The 25,962-nt window shown below is 34.3% G+C and overlaps 2 protein-coding genes across 2 annotated transcripts; both read left to right on the top strand.

The window, feature by feature from the left end:
• The first annotated feature begins 78 nt into the window (after positions 1–78).
• Positions 79–11,624, top strand: LOC136418140 (uncharacterized). Its single transcript, XM_066404102.1, has 15 exons — positions 79–175; positions 1,141–1,347; positions 1,538–1,908; positions 2,144–2,366; positions 2,430–2,649; positions 2,703–2,961; positions 4,399–4,672; positions 5,084–5,290; positions 5,340–5,579; positions 7,331–7,606; positions 7,937–8,143; positions 8,436–8,806; positions 9,061–9,283; positions 9,435–9,654; positions 10,458–11,624. The coding sequence occupies exons 1-15, from the start codon at positions 94–96 to the stop codon at positions 10,744–10,746; spliced, it is 3,669 nt and encodes a 1,222-aa protein (XP_066260199.1). The 5' UTR covers positions 79–93; the 3' UTR covers positions 10,747–11,624.
• Positions 11,625–14,911: 3,287 nt separating this feature from the next.
• LOC136418161 (lysosomal alpha-mannosidase-like) lies at positions 14,912–24,514 on the top strand. The gene is made up of 17 exons (XM_066404125.1): positions 14,912–15,053; positions 15,167–15,269; positions 17,105–17,186; positions 17,269–17,454; positions 17,602–17,810; positions 17,919–18,055; positions 20,458–20,594; positions 20,655–20,883; positions 20,942–21,144; positions 21,250–21,440; positions 21,523–21,707; positions 22,003–22,313; positions 22,374–22,644; positions 22,744–22,852; positions 23,730–23,854; positions 23,918–24,067; positions 24,230–24,514. The coding sequence occupies exons 1-17, from the start codon at positions 14,973–14,975 to the stop codon at positions 24,425–24,427; spliced, it is 2,907 nt and encodes a 968-aa protein (XP_066260222.1). The 5' UTR covers positions 14,912–14,972; the 3' UTR covers positions 24,428–24,514.
• Positions 24,515–25,962: the final 1,448 nt, after the last annotated feature.

Raw genomic sequence — 25,962 nt, 5'->3', positions numbered from 1 at the left:
ACTGCGTCTTTTAGTCACCAAGCTCCTTTTAGGCCACTGTGGAAGGAATTAGCTAGGAGAGGGCATAATATCACTTTAGTCACAACTGACCTTATGACAGATCCAGAGATTGATAATATTAATCAAATAGATATAAGTTATGGGTATGATATTATACAAAAATATAAAGCTATAGGTAAGTTGATGCACAACGGAGTTTAAGATGGATATAGAATATTCAGAAACTACATGATCATGATGTCAATGGACAATGTTTCTATTCACAACTGATGAGTAATGGTAAAATGGCCTTTATTGTCGTAAAAAAGATTTTAATACTTAAAATTCTTCAATGATTCTCAAATTGTATTTTTCTATTTATTTCTCAACATTTTTGTTAAATTCTCTGATTATTCCAGAAAATCTTTTAAACGTCTTATCAACTTTTCATAACGTCTGAAAAACCAAAAATTTTTTATGAATCTTTCAGCGTATTTCAAACTCATATTTCTCACCAGTTTGCTCAATATTTCTGAATATCTGCTATTGCTTATTCCATTGAGAGCTTGTCAATAATTTTGAGCTACAAAGTTTCCTTCTGTCAGTATTCAAGTGAAAACTTCGAGCTTCAAATTAGAAAAATTTTAGGTATTCTGAGAGACATTTTATGGTCCCAAAGTCACTCAGTTCTGAAGAACTACGGGGTTAGGTTCTCCTCAATTTCAAAAGAATGCTCCAGATGCTTTAAGACATATCCCAATTCGGAAGGTTTTCTCTGTTTCACCTGCAGAAATAGTTTTTGAGTTTCCGTGGAGGATTTTGAAATGACTTTTTTATTAGTTTCAACCTAGAACTGACTTTTCAGTGTTTAATTTTTAATATTTGATTTTTTGATTTGTCCGCAGTTGCTGTAGAAATTCTTTAATATTACTCAAATTAAGAAAATCTTTGTTAGGTGTTTCGTGCATTCTTACATTTCGACTTATATTTTATAATAAGATTCATTCAATTTCAATAACAACTAAAAATTCCTTCTTATACTATTCTGAAATTATTCTAAGGCTGCTTTTATTTTATTTTCACCTCGTCATCCTACTTCATTCACAACAGTTTGAGTCTCAGCTGAAATATCGGCCCCTACTGAATTTGTGATTATTACAGATTATGCTATGAGTGACACAAAAAATACGTATGAAATTGGTAATGCCTTCGGCAAAGCCTCCATTGAAACACATAAAGTTTTTCTCGAAAGCTCAGAAGGACAAAACTTAATCCATAATCCAGATAACAATTTCGATTTGTTTATAGTTGAGGCTCAATATGAAGGCACTAGTATTTATTCTTGGAAATTCGACATTCCCACTATCGGTAAGTTTTAGAGAGGACCTGCTATTTAGTTTCTTTGACTAGATCCTATAGGTATAATAGGCAATTGATGCAACCACAGGAGGTTTTTAAAGTGTGATGACGTTGATTCCTATTTTCCCACAGTAATCCGTAATTTCTTCCAGATCCTCCTCTTTGCATTGCCACTGTAGGTTCAAAGTTTCATTTTTAGGGATTTGCTCAATGGATTGCAGTATCCAATTCCATGATGCTGTTGGGAATTTCGTTCATCCAATAACAAATCCAGATCAAAATATCTCCATAGAGGATATACACTCAACATCATTTTGGGAACGTCTCTATAGCTTTCTATTTCTTTTGGCTTATCGATTCATAATCAGTGCTCTAGCGCATCCCAAGCAAACGCAAATATTGAAAACCTATTTTGGAGAAAATGTTCCTCCAATTGAAAATATTAAAAATAACATCGACATGCTGTTTCTAGCCACTAATCCTGTTTTCCAACCTGTAAGGGCAGTCATGCCGAATACCATCACAATTGGTAGTGGCACTCTGATAAGTGATCCTCAACCCTTGAGACAGGTTAGTTAGAACAACCTTTGATTCCCATGTTAAACAAAATTAAGATATGTTGCGTAGTATTATGGTAGACCTGATGGTCCTTCTATTCTGCATTTAAATCGAATGGTTTTGAGGAATTTGACAATTAAATTGAAAAAATTAGTGATGAAGAACAAATATGAAAACCTCTTCTGGTGTAAAAGTTATGCAGGAAAAACACTTTTAATGGTTTTCACCACCAACAAATATTTTCCAGGAAATTCAAGACTTTCTAGACAGTGCCAATTCTGGGGCAATTTACTTCAGCCTGGGCAGCAATATCAAAGCAAGGCACATGAATCTCACTATCAAAAGGTCAATAATCAAAGCCTTCTCTACAATGCCATATAAGGTTTTGTGGAAAATTGAAGATGATTTTGAGAACTTACCATCCAATGTCTTTACCTCTAAGTGGTTTACCTCTCAACCAGATATTTTACGTAAGTACTAGTTATGATTAATCAAAGAGTTAATCCATAACATAATTATAAATCTTATTTCAGACCATTCAAACATAAAGCTGTTCATAACCCAAGGAGGTTTGCAGTCTATGCAAGAATCATTACATGCTAATAAACCTATGATTGGAATTCCCTTTTTCGGGGATCAGTTTGGAAATATCAATAGAATGGTCCAACTGGGATATGGATTGAAGATTAATAAATATAACATCACAGAGCACTCGATTAGAGAGACCGTTACCGAAATTATGAGTAATCCCAAGTAATTTTGAATGGCTACATTCCAGAATATCCAGGCTTAACATAATCTTTTAGGTATTTGAGAAACGCTCATAAATATGGGAATATTCTTCGTGATGTCGATATATCGGATGTGGAAAAAGCAGTATGGTGGACTGAATATGTTATTCGGCATAAAGGAGCTAAACATTTTAGGAATGCTGCCCTAGATATGCCCTTTTGGAAACGCTACATGTTGGATGTTTATGCAGTAACAGCTCTTTTCAATGTAATAATATTTTTAATTAGTTTATTTATATTCAGAAAATTTGTACGTTTAGTGAAAATGTTATTTTTATGAAGAAAAGGGAAATGTAAATTATTTGGAATTAGGTGGAATTCAATGTAACCAATTACACAGAAAAGTTAGTGAATATTTCTATATCTACTACATTTTTGTATGTACCAATACTTAGGTAATCTAGCGAATACGCAGAAAACGCATCCAATCCTTCTAACGAAACCCTTCAAAAAGTTCCTCCTAAGTAATCCATATGCCATTGATAATTTAACTCATAGAACCATAAATGAAGTAGAGTTTCTACAGATACTAAGAATTCCGTTCGTGGTATCCGTAGGCTTTATTTCAACTTTGTTATAAAAATTATAGTAAGCACATTGATAATCCGGTCCTAAAGTAATTATTCATAAACGACCAATATTTGTTTTACAAAAAAATGATGGCAGTAGCTTATTACCGACAGAGTTGTAATATACAGGATACTTCGTGTACAACGCTCTATCAGAAATAGTACAACTCATAGTAAGTCGATTTAACTAGACTTGCCTTAGTACAAAAGTTGATAATAACGGAGCTACAGGGTGTCTAAGTTGAAAAAGGAAATCAGATTTTCTTTAATATCTTTTGACTTCTTCAAACTAATTTCACGAAATTTTGTATTCGGGGTTTTTTTTGGGATGAGAAATTCAAATTTGTAAACGATTTTGATGTATCTTCTAGAGGGAGCCACAAGCGACCATTAGGACACTTTTAAACCTGATTTCCTTTTTCAACTTTGACACCCTGTAGCTCCGTTATTATCAACTTTTGTACTAAGGCAAGTCTAGTTAAATCGACTTACTATGAGTTGTACTATATCTGATAGAGCGTTGTACACGGAATATCCGGATACCCTGTATATGTACATATATTCCATCTGTACTCTTCACCTTCGTGAAGCCTCTATAAAATAATCCTTTTTACGATCAATTGTTATTGAGTAGCGTTTCATTCATATGTGAAAGAATAAGCAACAAATTATCTTTAAAATTCCTTTTCTTATTTCTTCATTTCTTTCTTTTCAAATTTCTTTGTTCTATTAAATTTTTAAGATTTGCAATCTGAGAATATTTAATTTTTGCTTTACTTTTTTAAGTTTTATTAACTGATAGACATTTTCTTCTAAATATATGAGGACCAGAATTTTCTTCCAATTCTTCACCCTGAGGGTGCACTGGTAGTTCGTAATTTTTTCGCAAAAAGTTCTTTAGACCTTCTCGCTCAGCCAGCATACTAATGTTCATTTTGTGATTTTTTCGACACCAAGATTTTTGAGTTTCGAAAATGTAACGTAAACATTGTATGTTTCATAATTATACAAATAAGATATAAAGAAAACTATCACTGATAAATTTTCTTGAACAATAAGAGATTACTTAATAAAATAAACGTGATGATAATAATTTAGTTTATGTTACATTTTAGAGTTTAACTTTTTTTTAACGCATGCAGGGTGCAATGTTACTAAAATTCCTATTAACATGGGTCTTGGGTATAGAATTATTTGATACAACTCAGTGTTTAGGGGCAAATATACTAGCAATAATGCCAACTCCATCGTACAGCCATCAGTTAGCATTTAGGCCGTTATGGAAAAGTTTATCTAGGAGAGGACACAACGTTACATTGATCACCACAGATCCTATGAATGATCAAAGTTTAGGGAACTTGACTGAAATTCATCTTAACGAAGCATATGAATGGTACCAGAAATACCAAGTAATAGGTAAGTATTGTTCATCTGCCTTGGATTGACTATGAATGAGAATATTGTGATCATTTAGGGTAAAATTACCAAGCGATGTTTGTTAGCTCTGATTAATTTTCTCATGGACTGTTACAAACGCGTTTCCGTAAAAAGCTGTAGATTAAGGCCAATTACTGTTACGTCCCAACCAAATTTCAGCCTTCCCTTTTTGCTTCTCCCATTTATCGTTTTTCCACAACAGTACATTTGATCGTTATTTCTGATCTTCTCTTGCTATATCATTACTTTATAGGTGGATTTAGTGTTTCATTGATTTAGAGGTACAAAAACTTTCGGGGTTCTCTATCTATAATCCCTTTCATTTTTGTACATCCGAAGATGCCAAAGCATCTTGGGATTTATAATAAATAAATAAATTTATATTTCCAGACCTAGTCCAAAATGACTCTAGTAGCTTATACCAAGTAGTCTCAGCAGTCTTATATGCAATGATCGACTCAAATCGGGCTTTTCTAGATTCCTTTGAAGGACAAAACTTGCTCTACAACAAGGACAATCATTTTGATTTGGTGATTATAGAGGCTGTTTCCCCTGCATTGATCTTCTTTGGATGGATTTATAGAGCACCTCTAATTGGTCAGTTCATTATTTCTCAATTTCTACGCTTTGTAACTAATTATTTCAGGAATATGCTCCATGGACTGTGCAATGCAGGCCCACGATGGAGTAGGGAATACCGTTAATCCGATTGTAAACCCAGATTTTAACTTAATAATCAATGAATTAACGTTTCTAGAGAGATTAATTGCTTTTGGTTTCACTTGGGGCAGCAGGGCAGTGATTTATTTTATAATGTTTCCTCTTTATGAAGCAATGATGAAAGATTACTTTGAAGTAAGTCCCCCTTCGTTGAGGGAAATGCATAGTAACTACAGCATTCTTTTTGTGAGTAATAGTCCAGTTTTCAACACTTTGAGGGCAGTGATGCCGAACACAATCTCTATAGGCAATGGAATGCACATGAATGAGAACGTTATGCTTCTACGAAAGGTAATGAGATAAGACTCAGAACTAAGACAATATGGAATGTTCCATTATGGTTGGTGTCTGCTCCAAAGCTATTTCTGTTATCAGCAAAAATGGAAACTTGATTTTGAGAATTTGAGACCTGAAGAAAAATGAGAGAAAATGTAAAGATCTTTGGTTCCGCAGAGAGTTATCATTGACCATTAAATAGATTTATATTATAGCTGAGGGTTATGCGAGCACAAAACTGAGAATTCCGTTTGTTGAGCTGAAATTTAATCCTAATACAATTTCACTCGAGGGTAAAAAAATTGAGTTTTGAGGAGTCTAAATGGATAGAAGACACGATTTACAGTGGAAAACTCCACTTAACTTCATAAAAAGGTTTCTAGTTCGTCTGTACAACTAGACTCCGATAATGATTATTTTTAAGATTTAGATGAACTTGGCTTCTTCAATGCTTAAAAGTTACTTCCTGATCAAAATAATCAAATTTTAAAACGATATACAGTGTGTTTTTAAGCATACCTACCATTGCTATGTCCGAAACGGAGAGAGTACCAACTTTGGTAAAATTAGACAAAAATTGCCCTTTGTGGAGCGCATTAAGGAAACCGCTACAAGGTTGCCATAATTTCAGTAATTTCTTAGATATTTGGAAAAAATAAAAAATTGACTCAAAACTTGAATTCCTCGTATTTCGTAAACTGTTTAAGACAGAAAAGAAGTTTAAATTACAAAGTTTCAGAATTTTTTATTCTCTACAAAATGACGTATCGAATGCATTGTACAGCTTTTAGTAACTAAACAATAATATAAGTTATTCTGTAGATAATTATAGATATTTTCCTCACGTAAATCGGTGATATATCTCTACAAAATAAATACCTTTGTCTTCAATGTTTTACCAGCAACCTTGCTTCTTCGATATTAATTGCTTTTATCACAGAAAATCCTGGTCTATTAGTTTGATGTCAATGAAATCATCATATTTTTTGCATTCAAAGAACATTTCTTTGAACGGTTAATCTCTGAATAATCTCGATGTTCTAATTTTCCTATCCTCAAGCCAGAAATTGACTTGAATTAGACAGAAAACGAACATCTAAGATGAAGATGAAGAAAATTTTGACGAATAACTGGAGGTTATTATAATTTGGTGTGTAGAATATCCTCTGATGGAACTTCATGAAAAGAATCTGGAAAGGAGAAAAAGGCGAAAAGAAAAACTGAAGAAACAGGATAGGACAGGGTAGTGCAAGAAAATTACTTACGAGGCAGACACCTCTTCGCTTCTTCTGGAGGGTGATGCCTGGACAGACTAAGTTCACCCTCAATCAATATATGATTGAAGATTAGAAGATGTAGTGATTGAAGACGAGATACTTATTAATTTTCATCTATCTGACAGTTTTTTTAATAAAATTTCGGTTTTGCTCTTGCATCTGAAAAATATGATATTTCTACAAATTTAAAAGTCTGCTGCAAATAGTCATAACCCTTTGCAGTAAACTTGTACGATAGGTCTTTGAACTCTGACGTACAACCCATGCTTGTTACCAGAAACCTGATATATAATCAATATTTAATCAAAGATTAAAAGGTACTTAAAAATAATCAATCATTACCTGGCAAATACTTCATAAGCAGTGAATGGCATAGTGAAAATGTTGCAGACATATGTTACAGTTACGATATTGCTATCCTTGGTTTCAAATTCCATTGGGGCTGATATTTTGGTCATCATCCCCACTGCGTCTTTCAGCCATCAAGTCACGTTGAGACCCTTGTGGAAGCAATTAGCAGCAAGGGGGCATAATGTTACTTTAGTGACAACTGATCCAATGAATGAGGAACATTTGGAAAATATACAGCAAATAAATATAAGTTATGGCTATGAATACATGAAGAAATATGAAGTTATGGGTAAGTGCAGCATTCTTGTTCTCAGTCAAAGTTGTTTGATGTAAAATAGACTGAGTACTGGTTTAGGTTTGGTCTGAATACGTATATGCAAAGTCTACCACTCAAGTTTGTTAATGAAACATCATCGTTACAGTTTTACAGATGATTACGTGTATTTTGAATATAAACTTCCTACATCAATATCTTCGGGTAAAATGAAAGATTATGTTCGGGTAACTCTCCAAGTCTAAACATGTATCGAGTTTGAGGGTTCCTTAAAGATGTTCTTTAATGTGATCCCCCCATCCATTTCCACTGATGACTGAAAATATTCACTAAATCATTTTCCAGACATTGTTATGAACGATTCGAAAAGCTTATATGATTCGGCCGTGGCTATTCGCAAAGTTTTTAGAGATACCCAGATAAAGCTATTCGAAAGTCCTGAGGGACTGAACTTGGCCCACAATAAAGAAAATCATTTTGATTTGTTGTTTGTTGAAGCTCAAGTGCCTGATATGATGATTTATAGTTGGGTATTCGATATACCATTTATTGGTAAGTTACTAAACCAAGTTCATAACGGAGTACATGGTGAGCAGTGTTCTGGATTTGTTGACCTGTAAAATATATTGGACTCGTAGGGGCGTATTGAAAAAGAATTGAAAAAAATAATAAAATCTACTTACGAAACTAGTGCGGTAAGAGAATCCTTCCACTTCGTTAGAGTTTTGTATTTTAATACCTCACTGATAAAACAGACAACAATTACCTACAGGCAGCACACCATTACCCAGACATCGGAAAAAGAGGGAAATGCACAATTACACCAATCTAACGCGGTTTTTAGGAATATGTTCCCTGGATTGCGCTTTGCAATACCATGAAACTGCTGGAAACCACATCCATCCTGTTACCAACCCAGATCAAAATTTTGTACTTAAAGACATATATTCCCTATCGTTTCGCGAACGTCTACTCAGTTCAGTGCACTTGGGATTATACCAATTTTTGGTAAAATGTCTGATGTTCCCCAAACAACACGCAATTTGGAGAGAGTATTTCGGAGAGGATGTTCCATCGGTTGATGAGATTCAAAGTCGGATGAGCATGCTCTTCGTTGCGACTAATCCAGTTTTCCATTTAGTTCGAGCATTGATGCCCAACACTGTGACTATAGGTAGTGGTATGCAGTTGAGCGCGCCAAAACCTTTAACAAAGGTCAGTTAGATAGATAATATAAATTTACAAAATTATATCACATTAAAGAAAATAAACTTGAATAAAACACAAAGAAATTCGTTAAAACCAACTGAAAGCAAATCCTGCACGTTCGCTAAAATATTTTCATGGGTCTTCAGCGTTTGATGCGTTTTGAGTAGACACCTACTGGCTTATTTTAAATGGGACACTCTATGTTTAAAATTTTGTACTTCTGCTATGGTTCCGTATTGTGCTATAATGGCATTTTTCAGGATATTAAAGACTTTTTGGACGATGCCCATGAAGGAGCAATTTACTTTAGTTTGGGAAGCAATATCAAAGGGAAACATCTAAACGCCACTATGAAGAAAATTATAATCAATGCTTTTTCGAAAATGCCGTATAAAGTTGTATGGAAAATCGAAGATGTCTTTGACAAAATGCCTCCTAATATATTAACCTCCAAATGGTTTAGTTCACAACTGGATATTCTACGTAAGTTGCCATAAATTTTGATATTTCAGTGCCTTAGGGTTACTCCTGAAGGGAAAAATATAGGTTTTCATTTTAATTTCTTTATGTGGAACATATTCACGATAATACCCCACCAAATTTTAAAAACACGAGTCTAAAATATAGCTTTAAGGTCATCCAAACGTTAAATTGTTCATAACTCAGGGAGGATTACAATCGATGCAAGAATCAATCTATGCTAATAAGCCAATGATTGGAATATCGTATTTCGGAGATCAGCATGGGAATGTTAATAGGATGGTTGGACTCGGATATGGATTGAAAATTCTCAAACAGAATATAACGGAAGAATCAATTCGTGAAACTGTCACAGAAATTATGACTAATCCAGTGTAAGTACATAGAATAAATAGGGAATTTTTAATAGAGGAAACTTCACCATGGCAGCTTTCTGCCTATGCAGGCTCTTATGACGGCTCATTGTTGAGATTTTATAAATTACTATACATTATGCAATTCTGTTTTCTAGATATTAAAGTTGAAGAACATTTTGACATGCATATGAAGGCTCGAATATTAATTTCTTGTCATTTTTCAATTAGAAGTAGTGAATGAAAAAGAGTTTTGAGTAGTTTTCGATATAAAAAATTGATTTTGTGAAATATTACTTTAGTAGTATCGTTTTCCCCGAGAGTTGCGGAGTACTGATCGGTATGCGGGAGAGACCTCGGGATGCATAAAAGCCAACCTTCAACGCTCCAGAACCGTCCCTGGGGAACGTATCTTCAGTGTCGAGGAGGTGTTAAAATTCTGTAAATCCAGTCATTATCGTTGTATTTCAAGAGACGAGGATTTATTACACCCCTATTATGTGGCGTTTCCATCCGATTCTTTTCTTTATTGGGTTATTGTGTTTTTGTTCTATTGTTTTTCTTCAGTGGCGGCACGCTCCATTCGTCCCCTCTCTTTGATCATTACAGAAATGAACCATTCAAAGAAACAAGATATTCTCTTCTTAGTATTTTTTTAGTGTCCTTGGCCCTCTCAATAAAACCCTCAGACGCCACAGATTTACATCAATTTGAATAAATTCTTAAACTAGAAACGGGACCTAATTTATCAAGGAATATGTTTAGACTTCTAGAAGAAATTTTGGGCACTTTCCATTTTCTCTAAAGTTCATATTTTTTTGCAGATACACAGCGAACGCTCAAAAATACGGAGAGATATTCCGAGATGTAGATATGGCCGATGTAGATAAGGCAGTGTGGTGGACCGAGTATGTGATTCGTCATAAGGGAGCTACGCATTTCAGGAATCCCCTTCTAGATATGCCATTTTGGAAACGATATATGTTAGATGTATTTGGAGTAATACTTTTAGTTTCTTTAATCATATTTAAAGTTATTTCTTTCACATTTCGAATAATTAGATATTTACTAAAAGCGGGAAAGCCATACGGAATAAAAAAGAAGGTAGCTTAGGATAATCTTGAATTAATTTAAAACGAATACCGAGTGTTGAGGCGAACCCTGGACATAGGAGACTAACATGAGAAATCGGTTTTTTGCACCTGCATGGATTATCCAATTGAAAAACTTTTACATAGAGGTCATAGTACTCAAGACCGGTCATCATTTCGCAATTTTTTCAATCTTCTGATTAGAACCGTTTTAGCTCAAAACGTCTTCAAATTTCAAAAATTTTAAAGTCTCACGTAACCGTTAGACGCCATGAGTGGTCAGAATTAAACAAAACAAAGTTGCTAACAATATAAGCGTAAAAATGGAAAAAATGTGTATTCTGTATTTAATTTAAAATTTCCCTCGGAGATTCTGTCTAGTAAGTAAGATAAAAGATATAGTGTCTTTGTGTTATCATCATAGGTTACTAAGAAACTTCTTTATTTACTGTAGCGACATTAAAGTAGATCAGATGATAATTATACTCAGGTTTTCCATTGATTTTTCGCTGAATTAACTAGTAAATAAGTTAAAAATTGCTTAGAAATTGGCAAAAAGAGAACATTTATTTGACATGAGATTTTTATGCTTATATTGTTACCAATTTTGTTTTGTTTAATTTTGACTAATCGTGGCGTTGAACGGTTACGCGAGACATTGAAATTTTTGAAATTTGAAGACGTTTTGAGCCAAAACGAATCTAATTAGAAGATTAAAAAAATTACGAAGATGGCCGCCCTTGAGTATTATGATCTCTATATAAAAGTTTTTCAATTGGATAATCCGTGCAGGCACAAAAAAATAAAAACCCATTTATCGTGTTAATCTCTTATGTCCAGGATTCGACTGGACGCCCGGTATATTTCAGTTAAGCCTACGAAATTACTATACTTAGACTTTTTGAAATTTGTGTGTTGTATTATTTCTATTCATTCTTTTCCTGATTCAATTACCTGTCTTTGTCTTGGATGGCTATCAGATGTTTTTTTGGTAATCCAGCTTCGCGACTATTATGGCGATGAGAGCAACCTTGATATTAACTTGGTCCCAGATATAGTTTTTGACACCCAAAAAGAAATTGAAAAAATTGAGATATAGACGCAAAATACATAGATATACGTAGTGGAAAGTGAATACAGTATGTGGATTCTCCTTCTATGCTTTACAATTCTATGGAATGAATGAATTGAAAATGAAGAGATAAAGAAGAGAAACAAACACTATTTTCTCATCCACTGGATTTTGAGATTACATTTAACTTCTAAAAAATTACTTTTATTGAGATATCATCACCAATTTGAAAAACATCCTTCAGTAGGGATCACGTTCGAATGCCCATAATGGTTTTTTGTGTGTATTAGAGAGGAGGTTTTACTGGACTTTCCTAAGATTTTACTAGTGGTGCCGGTATTTAAAAAAAGAGGATGCATGCCGAGGGAAAACACCACTAAATTCATATTTAAAAAAGACCAATATCCTGAGCTCTAGGATGAGTTGGGTTTTAGTAGTAGTTGACCTAAGGCTTTTGACCCTATTTTTTTATCAAAATCTTCTAGACAAATTAACACACTATAACTTTAGTAATCTCTCTCAATCTTAGCGTCCTCCAGTCTTGAGGGTCCATTCTTCTTCTTTCCTATGCATAACAATTGAGAAATAGGTGGAATCTCATCTTGCTAACTGGAAATAAAGAAAAACTCAAAATAATTCGAAGGCTCAAATCACGAATGCAGCTTCCAGTCTTAGACCCTTTTGGAAACAGTTGAGGACTGCTTACAAGAAAGTAAGTTCGGGGAGGAATTAGAGTAGAAGAAGGTAATCAAAATTCAAATTAAAATATCAAACCATGAAGATAACTCTATACGTTCAAGTAATGAAAGAAAGAACTGGTAAGATTCTCGGAACTGTGATTCTGCTGCTTCTCTCACAGATAGCTTTATCTTTTAATATCACTATAACAAACTCCTGTTAACTTTGTCAGCAAAAAAAATTCTATAGAAAATGATCAAATCAGGGTATTGGTAGATTCCTCTATTCCTATGGAAACTATTTTCTTGTGAAGGCTGCCAGAGTATCGATATATGCCGAAAGTATATGCTGTTGGTATTCACGAACTGCGTGTTGAAAATTGCCATTACAATATCCGTGAATAAAATAAATATCTGCATATTCTTTATTAGTAAAAACTCTAGGCATATTGTTCATATCTTGGAAATATGCCGAACCACAAAAATGTTTAATCGAGGTTGATATCAACTTTTTAAAATAAATTCTAATGTCAAATTGCCAATAATCAATCTTACACTCTCAACTCTTTAGAGCCAAAACGGTGCGTTATATCAAAATGAGATAAAAATAATTTAATTTAATTTAAAATTTTAATAGTATTCTTAAGTTTTATAAGATGGGCACAAATAAAAGAATTAACACAAAAAGTCACAGTCATATTTTACTCGAAAATGGGACGTCCTACGACATCTTCAAAATTGAATGGGGAATGAAAAATTTAATTTAATTTTTCCAAAACGTAGTGGCGTGTCATTTTTCTTTTAACAATAGACAGTCACATGCCGCTACGAGTGCCACTGGTAAGACTAAAAAACCATTTTGTTTTGCAAAATATGCTCCTTCCATAGCTATGGACACCCATAAAATTTTATTGAAATACCTCAAAGAATTTTGCAAAAAATAGAGTTTTGGTGTGATTTTATTTAAACTTCAATACCCTATATTTCCTAAACGAATCGTTTCTGAAGTATAGTTTATTTCGTAAACTAGGGTTATTTTCGAATGTAAAATACAGAATTAAAGTTTGTGTATTAAAACCTGAAACACCCTATATTATTAGCCAATAATGCGTTAAAGGACTGGCAACAAAAGAGTAACAACATTTTTTTGCCACGTCCACTTCAGATCACTCAAATTCATATAAACTTCATAATAAATTCAGATAATTTAATCTCGAAATTCCATATTCGAATTAAAGCACGTTTGACCGAAATCACACCTCTTCTAAATGAATTGTCATTGAAATAAATAAGGATTTATTTGTCACTATCATCTATCAAGCAGTTAATCTGGCGTTAAAATGTAAGTAAGGTAAATACTTATTATGCATTGTTGAAGTTTAAACTCAAGCCATTCAAACTGTGGAATAAACCTTTTAAAAATTGATAAGTACTACACTTGAGAGTTAAATAGCTTGTGCCTCAATAGACTTACAGAAGTCTGCATAAATGCATTATCTCTTTTTTTAAATTCTATCTTTAGATATTTTAAACGTTTTACTTTAGGTTTTGCCTTGTTACTCAGCTGATTATTTTTCTTTACAGGTTAGTGAGGCAAATTGGAGCTCTTGAAGGTCTCAATCGAAACCAGTTTTGTCGTTTTTCCAGTCGTTTCACGTTTAAAATACTATAAAGAATTTTATCTGCTTTTAAAAAAATTAAGAATGTCTCTTTAAAAAATCTAAAATTCGAGATTGTTGCACTGCAGTGGCTGAGGCGGCGTTATCAATTCTTGAGACTGAATAAGTACGCCATTCGACTACAATGCATATACATAATATTTAAAATTTCTTGTAGATTTAGATGATATAAATGCAGACAGAGTGTCAATAAAAAATGGCAATAGAGATCGACTTGAAGCTATAAGAATTTGATGCTCAAAAATTTGAGGTTTGGAGAAGAATTTGGAGACCGCTTGCTGCAGCTGAATATACAAAATATTTACAATATTCAGTAGATTTTGACGGAAATAGATATAGATTTGGCTTAATGTTGAAAAAGTTACTTTGGAAACAAAAGTAAAAAATGATCAGAGTTTCAAAGTACTTCAAAGAACAGGGATATATGTGACCTTTTTAAAACATATTTGATGAAGAGTTAGTTATAGAAACTACACTACATCTAGTACTATAACTACTACCATAACTAGTAGTAGCACTATAACTACAATTTAGTAAATCCACAGTGTAGTAATACTACTATTACATTGTGGATGTTATATAAAAAAAATCTTCCATGAGGGAATGTGAAGTATATTGTTCATAGATAACATTTTCCTCCATTCCTTCAATTTAATGTAAATATTTCAGAAAGTCATTAATCAATCTGGGTTTTTACAAACACTTCAATTTTTTTTTTCATTTATTGATGATTTTATTTATATGGGGACTGATTAAGAATGTTAGATCCTATTTAAACGATTTGGGGGCTTAAGATAATCAGTTGCACGTAATCCCGAAAATGGTGCAGGTCAAAATTCTTTTGGCTTTGGTGGCAATAGTTGTGTTGGCTTATGAGGCCGAAGCTGAGTGTGGATATCAGGTAAACTCCTGTTCAGAAAATTATTTGAAAGCGTTTTGGACTAACTGCACATAATATCACAAATATCAGAAAAAAATTAAAATTATAATGCAGCCACTTATATTTATTTCTAGTCTTGTCATGAAACCAAAGACGACCATTTGAACATTCACTTGATTCCACACACCCATGATGACCTGGGATGGATCAAGACCTATGAACAGTTGTACTATGGTTGTAAGTAGATGAGAATTGATTTTATGTAGAATGGACTTCATCGGTTGCAGTGTCTTAGATATTTCTTGGAAAGGAAAGTGGCGATATCAGGTTTTTTGCTGCTGTAAAAACCATTTGAGATTCGGATCATAAGTCGAGTTTTCTGTAAAAATTATCACTTCAAAATTCTTATTTAAGAATATTAAGGAATATTTATTGCCTTCAAAACTGGCCTTAAATTAATTTCAGTTAGAACCATATTCAGTGCTGTTTTCTGCCTTTTTGAAGAAGTTTTAATACAATTTTAAGTGCAAAGTGATCTTTAACTGTACCAATATAAATAGATATTTTTTCTAGAGTTGAACAAATAATTTTAGAAAATAAAATTAAAAGCATTTGACTCCATTTTTTTCTTTTTTTTTTTTGAAAATCTTCACTGCAATATTCAGTCTAAAATAAGCTTAACTGGTACATATACGGAAATTAATAGGCTTTTGAACGATTCAGAAAATGTCTTGAAAAATTATCAATATTCCAGGTTTATTTCTTTCAAAACAAGCTCTAAAATATTGAAAATTACAGTCGATTTCGAGGCAATTTTTGTTTTATTTTGAAAAATCTTTTACCATAAGTTTTGAATGTGAAACGAGTATGATTGCTCACTAAAATCGTCAAACGTTTCCAGCATTCAATAAGCGCCTTCCAAATTTCTAAGAAGTCCAGTCTTCAGATCTTCAGATTTAGTTTAAATTAGAACCATATTTAAGGCTGTTTTTTTCTATTTTGTAGAACCATATTCTATAATTTTATGTTCTAAATAAGTTCTGTTTGTTAAGCATCTTTCAAAATTCAGAAAGTGTTGAGGTTCCTTCGATAAACGAAAACCACGAAAACAACAATTTGGTTTACGAAAGTGGACTGTATTAAATTTCACTTATATAAATAATGGTAAAGTATTGGTCTAAGTATGAAGTGGGAGTTTGCTTAGTTGGGAAGATTACGAGTTACGTTTACGATCACATGTCTAGAGCGAGCACTGGTCAAAGAGAGCAAAATTACTGCGATCATCCCTTAAGTACTAAACCCGAGGAACTCCACCCAGGGGCGCACCAATACCAGACGCCATTGCGGGCAATGGTCGCGCCTAAGGTCATAAAATCGCCGCCATCTGGCAAATACCTATACAAGTCGCTTTCATTGAAGTATTGCGATCCGCCGAATTGCGGATCGTGGCAAAGGTCCAATTTAGAAAGCTTCCTTTGACTAGTAGTGTATTTCCCAGCCATAAAGAGCCCTTCGATATGGCCTGATGGGTACGATGGTCTGGCGCCCAGATGGAATCCTTCAAATACGTATCGATGCCCATGGGCGTAACTTAAGGGATAAAAATACAAAACAAATTAACTAAGCAAACTACGCCAAGAAACAATAACCTAAAGTCCTTAACAGAAAGCACATTCTTTTTTAAAACTCTGCAAATCTTCCCCTTCAAATCCCTTTCAAACGAACTTTCTTCTTCAGCACATAAATTTTCGAATGTTGAAGAAGGTTCACAAAAATCTAAGAGAATTAGAAACTCAAGAGTTGGATGTTTTAAAATAAATATTATCTCTCTGCTTAACAGAGAGAGAAGTAAATAGCGCTTGAGTGTTTGAAAACTATTCAGATTTTAGTTAATTTCCTAAATATATACAAGTTTACTTCAGATGTCTAAAGTACTGTATGTGTTTACAGTTCTTGATGGAAAAATTGGTATTACGATGAATTTCGTAATGAGGTATGTGTTCATACTGCTCTCTTATCAAACCCAATATCAATTCATTTTCTATGATCTTTAATTTAAATTTTGATTTCAGCTCATGACAATGTCTACAGAGCTGGTGTTCAATACATTCTAAGAAATGTCGTCAAGGCTCTGCAAGAAAACAAAGATAGAAGGTAAGCATATTTTCCCAACCCTCCTAATACTTCATACGTATAATTGAAAACCCTGCTTGAACTTATGGATAATTGATTTTAGGTTCATATATGTTGAGACTGGCTTTTTCTGGAAATGGTGGGTTAACCAAGATGAGGATACTAGAGATCAGGTCAGAGAGTTGGTTAACAACGGTCAATTGGAATTCATAAGCGGAGGATGGTCAATGAATGACGAAGCTACAACGTACTACCAAACGGTCATTGATCAGATGACATGGGGTATGAGGTTGGTAAATTTTTGATACATTTTTTCGCAAGACAGTTAATTTTTCTAATATAAAAATAGTTTGAATTTTATAGAAAAATCGCTTAAAAAAACACTGTTATTTCAACAGATTTATTTCCTTTCACATATCTTAAATGCGTTCCTCAGGAGGCTAAATGACACCTTTGGCGAATGTGGACGTCCTAAAGTAGCTTGGCAAATCGATCCTTTCGGACACAGCAGAGAAATGGCGTCAATTTTCTCCCAAATTGGTTTCGATGCCTTTTTCCTTAACAGAATCGATTATCAAGATAAGGATATCAGAAACAACAACAAGGGTCTTGAGTTTATTTGGCGTGGTAGTCCTGATAATTTAGGTGAGCAATCCCCCAATATGTTCTCTTGTTAGGGGACATTTGGTTCCTCAATACATTTGTAAAAGTTAAGTTTCCAATAATGTTCAAAGCAATTTAATGCTTTTTTAGGAGAATCAACCGACATATTCACCAACATCCTCTTCCGCCATTACAGCGCACCTGGCGGACTATGCTTTGATGAAAATTGTTCTGATGAGCCCATTATTGATGATCCTGATAGCCCTGAGTACAATGTCGAACAGAAGGTAAGTAATTAGCTATGCCAAGTAAATTGTTCATAGTCCTCTCTATAGTAAATTGAGACATGATTGAGGGTATTTAAACTTCCATGAAAATGTCTTCAAATAAGTGTTCCCCTTATGGAGCAGATTCCATCTAAGACTTCGGGGCACCCTCTGACTAACCTTTTTTTTTTATAGAGGAGGGAAACCTTCCGAAGGTACCTGGTCTGGTTGCCTGGTGACCAGCTTATACGGGATTCGGCCATAACGGGGACGCCTATCTACTAAAACCCTCCTCTCTTCACCCTGGACCTCCCCCTGGAACCGCCGTAAGGCAATACTTCGGGGGGGGGGGGGGGGTACCCTTACTGTCTTCATGACCCATTCCTCTCGCTGCCATATGGTTTTATTCTCAGTCGGTACCGTCTTTCGACATATCTTCGGATGAAGACACAAAATTTCAAATTTACCAACCGCCCAGGCCTTGAGCGATTTGTTCTCCTAGTCGACTTCAACTTTTTTTGTCCTGGGTTTTCTTGATCATGATTGCTTCCAACATTTTCGTTATGTGTTTTCAATATTTAAACAATAATTGCAACGTTATGTTTATTGAGCTTCTTTTTACACTTTTTTTCTTACATCCTCAAAATCTATGTCGTTACAATACCAACACAGTTCATCCAGGTTTTTCCCAATTTTCTTTAAGTAAACAGTGAAAACACCATGTCCACATAGGACTTGTATGAGATAGTAATTTAAATTCCCAGATTTTCTAGTAGTTCATTTCGGAACATCTTTTACGAATATTTTCGCATGTCCCTCATATCTATCCCAACGGTTTTGTCATTCTCTATACAACACCTCCTTAGCCTCTACCTTTTGATCCTCTCCGTTCCTATACACTGCCGATCATTCCTCCACCAGGAAATCGATTGGACGCATTTCGGCCAGCACTTGTGCTGCTTCCAGCGAAACCGTTTTATAAGTCGAAATTATGCCAATAACTAATTTTCTGTTTATTCTATATAACTTTCCTCGATGAACTTACTTTGTGCAGACTTCCCTCCATATCGGGGCTGCATAAAGAGTGGCGGATAACACCGCACTGGCTAGAATCCGCCTTTTTCCGACGGAGCACCTCCCTGTTTTTGGCATAAGCCTCATGAGTATGTTGGTCATGCGAGTTTTCTTCTTTATTGATTTTTCCACATGTGTAGGGTATCTAATATTTCTATCGAGTTACACTCTCAACAGTTTGACATACTCCGTGCTCATCACTTGTTCCATTTCCAACTGTAGATTAACCTTTCGTCATCCGGCTAGCAACATCATTTCTGTTTATTATTTTACCACCCGTAGTCCCATATTTTAAAAAATATTTATAATCCTATTTACATTTATTCTTGTTTTCTCTTCCAGTTTTTCTGAATCCTTAGCCCTCACTATAACCAATAGGTCATCAGCACAGGACATCCGATTTACTCCTGCGTCCACCCGCGCTTCCAAAATTTTATTATAAAACATATTCCATAATATTAGTCCCAACACCGATCCTTGAGAAACCCCACAGGTCATTTGAAAAATATCTCCATTCTCCTTGTCCGTTTTTATCCTTCTATGCTCAAGGTAGGATTTAACCAATTCAATCAGATGTTTATCAGTCCCATATTTCTTGAGTGCTCCCACAATACCTCTTCAAGGTACGCTATTAAAAGAATTTTCCACGTCAATGCATATCATCACACAGAAGTTCTGATATTTGACGTCCTTTTTCTTGATTTCCAAAGTAATAGATTTTATATGCTCCAAGGCATCTACGGTTGATCTACTCTTTCTAAATCCATATTGTTTATCGAATAAAAGGTTTCTATCTGTCAGTTCTTTCAGCAAGCGTTCGGCGATCAGTCTTTCGTAGAACTTCCCTGTCGTATCGATCAGGCAGATCGGCCTATAGTTCTGCGCATTTGCATTATCTTTTTTCAACTTTTCGAGCAATACCAATTTTGTTATCTTCAAAATTTTTGGGAAATTTTCGTTGAATAAATAACTTACTATACATACTTAAGAAGAACAGTTTATGAGCTTTAAGACATTTCACAAAAATCTCCGTGGTTATACCATTCGGACCGGGTGCTTTTTTTGACTTAATTCTTTTAAGTGCCAAGGCGAATTCAGTTTCGTCGAAATTTCGAACTTCCATGACTTCTTCTTCGCCCGACTAACCTGAACTAACATAAACTTCCATGAAAACGCGTTCAAATAAGTGTTCCTCTTATAGAGCAGTTTGAGTCTGACACTTCTGAGTACAGAACCTTTTCAGGGCTTCGAGTTGATAGATTCAAATAGGGATCCTTCGAACTTTAAATTATAATTCACCCTCTCTGCATCACTCACCATGAATTAAAAAATGTAATTGGTCTTTACAGATTAACGATTTCATTAATAACTGGATCAACCCTGCAAAAGCTGGATATCCCTCCAATAACCTACTGGTCACGATGGGTGATGATTTCCAATATGAAAATGCCGTGAAAAATTTCCTGAACATGGACAAGCTAATAAGGTATACTGTGAGATAATAAAATATGCCTTAGATTCCTTTATTTAAACATTTATATTGCAGCAATATGAATGGAAAAGAGATTGACGGTGTTAAATACAATGTAATCTATTCAACACCTTCCTGCTACCTCAACGCAGTATACAAATCCTTAAACGGAACCCTGAAATCAGACCTCAAAACTGATGACTTCTTCCCATATGGCTCTTCAGCTAGTCAGTATTGGACAGGTTACTTCTCTTCCAGACCCACTGGAAAGGGTTATGGACGGTTTAGCAACAATTTTATGCAAGTAAGAATTTCTGCTTTAATGTAGATGAATCAGACTATTAAAATCTCTATGAGTATAGGTATGTAAACAACTAGCAGTATTCACCAATGCAACATCTGAAGACGACTTTACCAAAATTAACACATTGAGGGAAGCTTTGGGTGTCTTCCAACATCATGACGCTATGACTGGAACTGAAAGGGAGGATGTAGCCCATGATTACATCCGATTGTTACATAAAGGGATCACCCAATGTGAAGAAGTTACAAGCCAAGCCCTGTCGTAAGTAACTTCATTATTTTCCTTATTGTACTACTTATTTTTCACTAGTTATAGTAATGAATTTGATTGACCAAAATTAGTGATTTTAATATAAATTTTTTTTAGGAAATTGGCTAATGTCGACGATACAACCTTCACAACGTGCCACTATCTTAATATAAGTCAATGCGACGTCACAGAAAACCAAGATAACTTTATAATCACCCTGTATAATCCTTTGGGAAAGTCTGTAACCAAATTCGTTCGTTTGCCCATAGTCGAAGACACTAATGAGATCATCATAACTGACCCAGAAGGTAAGCTAGCAGAGGAGGAAGAATTAGATGGTTACCTCGTTTCAAAATTGCATTACCTACATTTTATCTCTGTCTCTGGTAGGAAACCAGCTTACAACCCAGATTCTTCCTGTACACGAAGCGGTCCTCACCACTCCAGGAAGAGATAGCAAAGCTAAATTCGACTTAGTATTTGAAGCTGAGAACATTCCACCTCTGGGCTACAAATCATTCTATTACCAGAAGACTGAAAAAGCGAGGCCAAAATATCACGATGAGTACCAAATAGTAAGTTATTGATTTGTAGGTTCGATTTTAATGGTGGATTTTGCTATAATGAGTCATTTCATTGAGGTACTGAATTTCTCTTTATCTACAGTTCCTTTGTACGTGAAGATACTGAAATTTTTATTATACCAATAAATCTACAGATGATTTATTATCCTTAACTAGGAGACTGAATGACATTTCTATTGACATTTTCACGCAACACATCTACCGTTCACCTTAAGACTTGCAGTTCTGTGCAATTAAACCTTGACTATCCCAGCAGTGCTATTTATGTCTTCCTTGTCACTTTCAGAATGATTGGACCAAAACAACTCATGGACCAAAAATAGTAAAGAAAACCGAAGATGGAATTATTTCAGTAGCAGTGGAATTCCTGTATTACTCCGGCGCCATTGGAGATAATCCATCATCGAACTACATCTTCAGACCAGATCCTGATATCCCGATTCAGGCTCTTTCCGACTCGCCTTCATACACAGCCTACACAGGACCATTGGTTACTGAATACCATTGGAAGCTCAACGACTGGGGCAGCTTTGTTACTAGAAACTACAGTGGTTCCAAATATGTGGAGGTCAACTACTTGATCGGTCCATTGCCTTAGTAAGTTATCATTTCTTATAAAAGAAGTGCTGTGGTCAGGTACAATAATTATTGTTTTAGTGACGAGCATGGTGTTGAAGTAATCGCCAGGTTTACCACAGATTTAGAATATGACGATAAAATTTATACTGACGTTAATGGCAGAGAAATCATAGAACGTGTCAGAGATTTCAGGCCGACATGGAATTTCACCGTCACCGAACCAGAATCTGGAAACTATTTCCCAATAGTGACAGGGGTTACCTTGAAGAACGACACAGCCGGTATTGCCTTGCTCACCGATAGGGCTCAAGGTGGAGGAAGTGTCTCTTATCAAAATGTTGAATTCATGGTAGGAATTTAGACTTATTACATCTTTTCAGTAATATTACTTTCCTACTTATTTTTTATACCAATTCTAGTGATTCTGAAGTGAAAATTTCCTTTGCAGATTCACCGAAATACCATTAAGGATTGCTGTGGAGTCGGTCAAGCCTTAAACGAACAAGCTTATGATACCGGAGTAGTAACTCGCGGTACTCACTACGTTCTCTACACTGGTATGTAGAATTTAAGTACTTAAATCTGAATCATAAAAGGAGTTAAAGGTTGGTGCGTTTCGCTCCCATATACATTTCCGATTTGCCTGACTAAACAAGCAGGGCGCACCTATCTCAGTTCACGAAATATTGTGGCTTTAGAGGATGTGCTTATCTTTATCTGTATCAATATTTTTCTTCATGTTCTCAGCAATGCACACAACATAATTACAAGGCAATAATGGTTCATTTTAATTCTATACTCTCAAGACCAAATACTGTGACTGCAGGAAGACGAAAGAGACCAATGTTGTATTAGAACTTATCAAATTTTTCTTAGTGAATTATCGATTTTTTATCATGTAATTCTACGTGCTTGAATTGCTCTTGTAAATGATCCAGTTTTATCATGCATGTGTGTATAGAAGTTCTAACATTGTTCGTGCTCTTGACTTTAATTTGATATGAAAGGTTCCCCAACTTCCATTTAATTATTATCCTTAAATGATAGAAACTAGAGGCGAATATTGTCACAGTTTGGAACAAAACATTTAGGAACAATCAAACAAAGTTCTAAATTTTAAAGTTAAAAAAATCTTGTACGGCACTGCATTTTGGCTGGTTAGCGAAAATTGATTTCCAACCAGGAGCGTGCCGTTTTTAGTTTTGAAGAAAACATCTGTGTAAAAATCCATAGATGTTCCATTTAAGTAGTCGGAAATTTCCCTAAAATACTTGACTTAAGCGTATAATTTCAAAATCAAATTCCTCTCTGAATCTCACAAACACCAAATACCTTAGGAAAGTAGTCATCATAAACAAATACTGTGATGAATAATATATATAGTATTTTACCTTGCTTTGAAGATCTCACAATAACGAGCTTAACTTATTTTAGGGCTTGAAGAAAATGATTTAACTGCAAAGGAGCTTTCGCAGCAAGTTTATCTAAACTCTTGGACGTTCTTCTCCTCATCAAACGACCAATCTTTTGAAGACTATAGTAAATCACACGTTATGCAAGTATGTACCTATATTGTCATTTCTTAACAGGTAATAAGTTTCATATTTTTCAACCTCTTTCAGTTCTCTGGTGTGAATGAAAAATCTCTACCAAGAAATGTTCACATCTTGACAGTGGAACCATGGAGCTCAACTACAGTCCTACTTAGATTGGAAAACTTCGTGGGAAAAGAAGAAACTGATAACTACGGATCATCAACTGTAAATATTGAAGTAAGTATTTTTCTGGAAAATCTATTAATCAACTATTCCATACCCGAAAATCTTTTGCTTTTGAAAATAACTACAGTCGTCAATCGTTTCCTAAATTACAGAATTTTTAATATTACTCACTAATAGGTTTTTTATAGTTAATAAATAAATACTTTGTTCCAGGAATTGTTTACCGCATTCAAAATCGTAAGTCTACGTGAAACGAATCTCTCAGCCAATCAGTGGTCTGAGGAAGTCCAGAGGATGATGTTCAATAGAAACGGACCGGCAGAGGTGAAAGAACCATTGAAAGATGATGATTTTGATATAGCTTTGGATCCTCTTCAGATAAGGACTTTCGTTGTAGAAATTTCTTACTGAGTAATGCATCTTTTGTAAATGAAGTTGAAGAAAATCTTGCTATTCTATAATAAATTAATAAAATAATTTGCGTTACTGTCTATTATACATTTTTTCTTGTTATTATTAACCATATGTGTTATGCCTTTTGAAGACATCTCTACTGATTGTGGATTTCTTGTTGATGACTCTTATTTGGTGTACTCGGATTAGGTCGGTTTACTCAATTACTAAATTACTAAATGTACATTTTCGTTTACTCCACAATTAGTGGATGTTCATGCTTAAATCAGTTTAGGTTACTCCACAATTACTGAATACTTTTTTGCAGGCCTGTTCCAGTTAAGTCGGGTTTATAAATTAACTTAACGTAACGGAAACTTGACATAAGCCTGATTGGTTTACCCTGGAGTTACTGAAAGTTTGTTCTCATTTTAATTAAGGGCTTCTCAAGAACTAAATACTTTTTTAGACTATCATACAAGACTGGATCAGTCTCTAATCAATTAAATGAAATTGTTTCTTTTTGAGAAGGTTTTGGTAATTTGTTACCCTCAATCAAATTAGTTCCTATGTCTCAACTCTCAAGACTTTCTATCACATAAATCGCACTTAGCCCTTATCTCTTATGTATGCATTGTGATCTAAGGGTAAAAAAGACTTGTAATTTCGGTTCTGAATATTTTTCTGGAAGAATCTAAACTGTGAAGTAACGGTATCAATTCCAGCATACTTACAGATGATAATATCAGTTTTCTTCCATCTGTAGCAGCCTTGACATTGAACAATCTAAAAGTTATTAATATAACTCGTGAACTTTAAAACATGGCGGTCTTTAAAATACTGTTTTGTTGAGTTTTCTAGAAAAAATTGTCAATTATATTACGTATTTTTTCAAATGAGACTCTTCTCTTCTACGCGAGAGTTAGAGAGAGGGAGAAAAAGTGAGAGAGTTTAGAGAGCATACTTACCTACGTCTCTAAAGTAGTTGTATCTTGTACCTTTGAAGCTGAGTCAACTCTCAAGTTTGTATAATTGGAAATTTAAAAATTATATCTGATTTCAAGCGTCGAGAAATGAATATTGTAGGACGCTTTAAGAGATTTTTGCTCCCTGCATTTCTCTCTGGATTTTTCATCTAAAGAAAATTTGCTTAATTCTCATTCGAAGTTTCAAAGTTTTGTGCAGAAATGTGAAAAAGAGAAAAAATGCACAAAATTGTCAATTTTACAGTTTGAAAAGTTTCGCGACTACCTAACATCTCACAACTTGGAATTGCGTTCAAAATGAGTTACTCTAGAATCATCTAAAATTTTCTGGAAGTTGATTTTAACAAACGTGATTTGCTACCAAAGAATTTTTTTAATAATGAATGAAGAATTTTTAATGATTAAAGCAAAGTATTGTTCGTAACTTGGATCATCTTTTTATTTATTCTATAACAAAACTTTATGAAACTGATTAGCAAATCTTCACAGGATGATATTATATAATAACTTTTAAAATTCGTCTATTTCGTGACAATATAAAAAATGGTTATTATCAATTATTCATAA

The sequence above is a fragment of the Euwallacea similis genome, chromosome 33 (assembly GCF_039881205.1).
Source record: "Euwallacea similis isolate ESF13 chromosome 33, ESF131.1, whole genome shotgun sequence".
NCBI lineage: Eukaryota > Metazoa > Arthropoda > Insecta > Coleoptera > Curculionidae > Euwallacea > Euwallacea similis.
Note: the sequence above shows the minus strand (reverse complement) of the source record. Positions and strands in the feature narration are given on the sequence as shown.

What these genes read in the sequence shown, in the direction of transcription:
- LOC136418140 (XM_066404102.1), top strand. Translation starts at nt 94, where the DNA reads ATGACAGATCCAGAGATTGATAATATTAATCAAATAGATATAAGTTAT. An exon ending in ACAAAAATATAAAGCTATAG is followed by an intron (nt 176 to 1,140) that starts GTAAGTTGATGC and finishes TGATTATTACAG; the next exon opens with ATTATGCTATGAGTGACACA. An exon ending in ATCCTCAACCCTTGAGACAG is followed by an intron (nt 1,909 to 2,143) that starts GTTAGTTAGAAC and finishes AATATTTTCCAG; the next exon opens with GAAATTCAAGACTTTCTAGA.
- LOC136418161 (XM_066404125.1), top strand. Translation starts at nt 14,973, where the DNA reads ATGGTGCAGGTCAAAATTCTTTTGGCTTTGGTGGCAATAGTTGTGTTG. An exon ending in TGAACAGTTGTACTATGGTT is followed by an intron (nt 15,270 to 17,104) that starts GTAAGTAGATGA and finishes TTTTGATTTCAG; the next exon opens with CTCATGACAATGTCTACAGA. An exon ending in ATCACGATGAGTACCAAATA is followed by an intron (nt 21,708 to 22,002) that starts GTAAGTTATTGA and finishes TGTCACTTTCAG; the next exon opens with AATGATTGGACCAAAACAAC.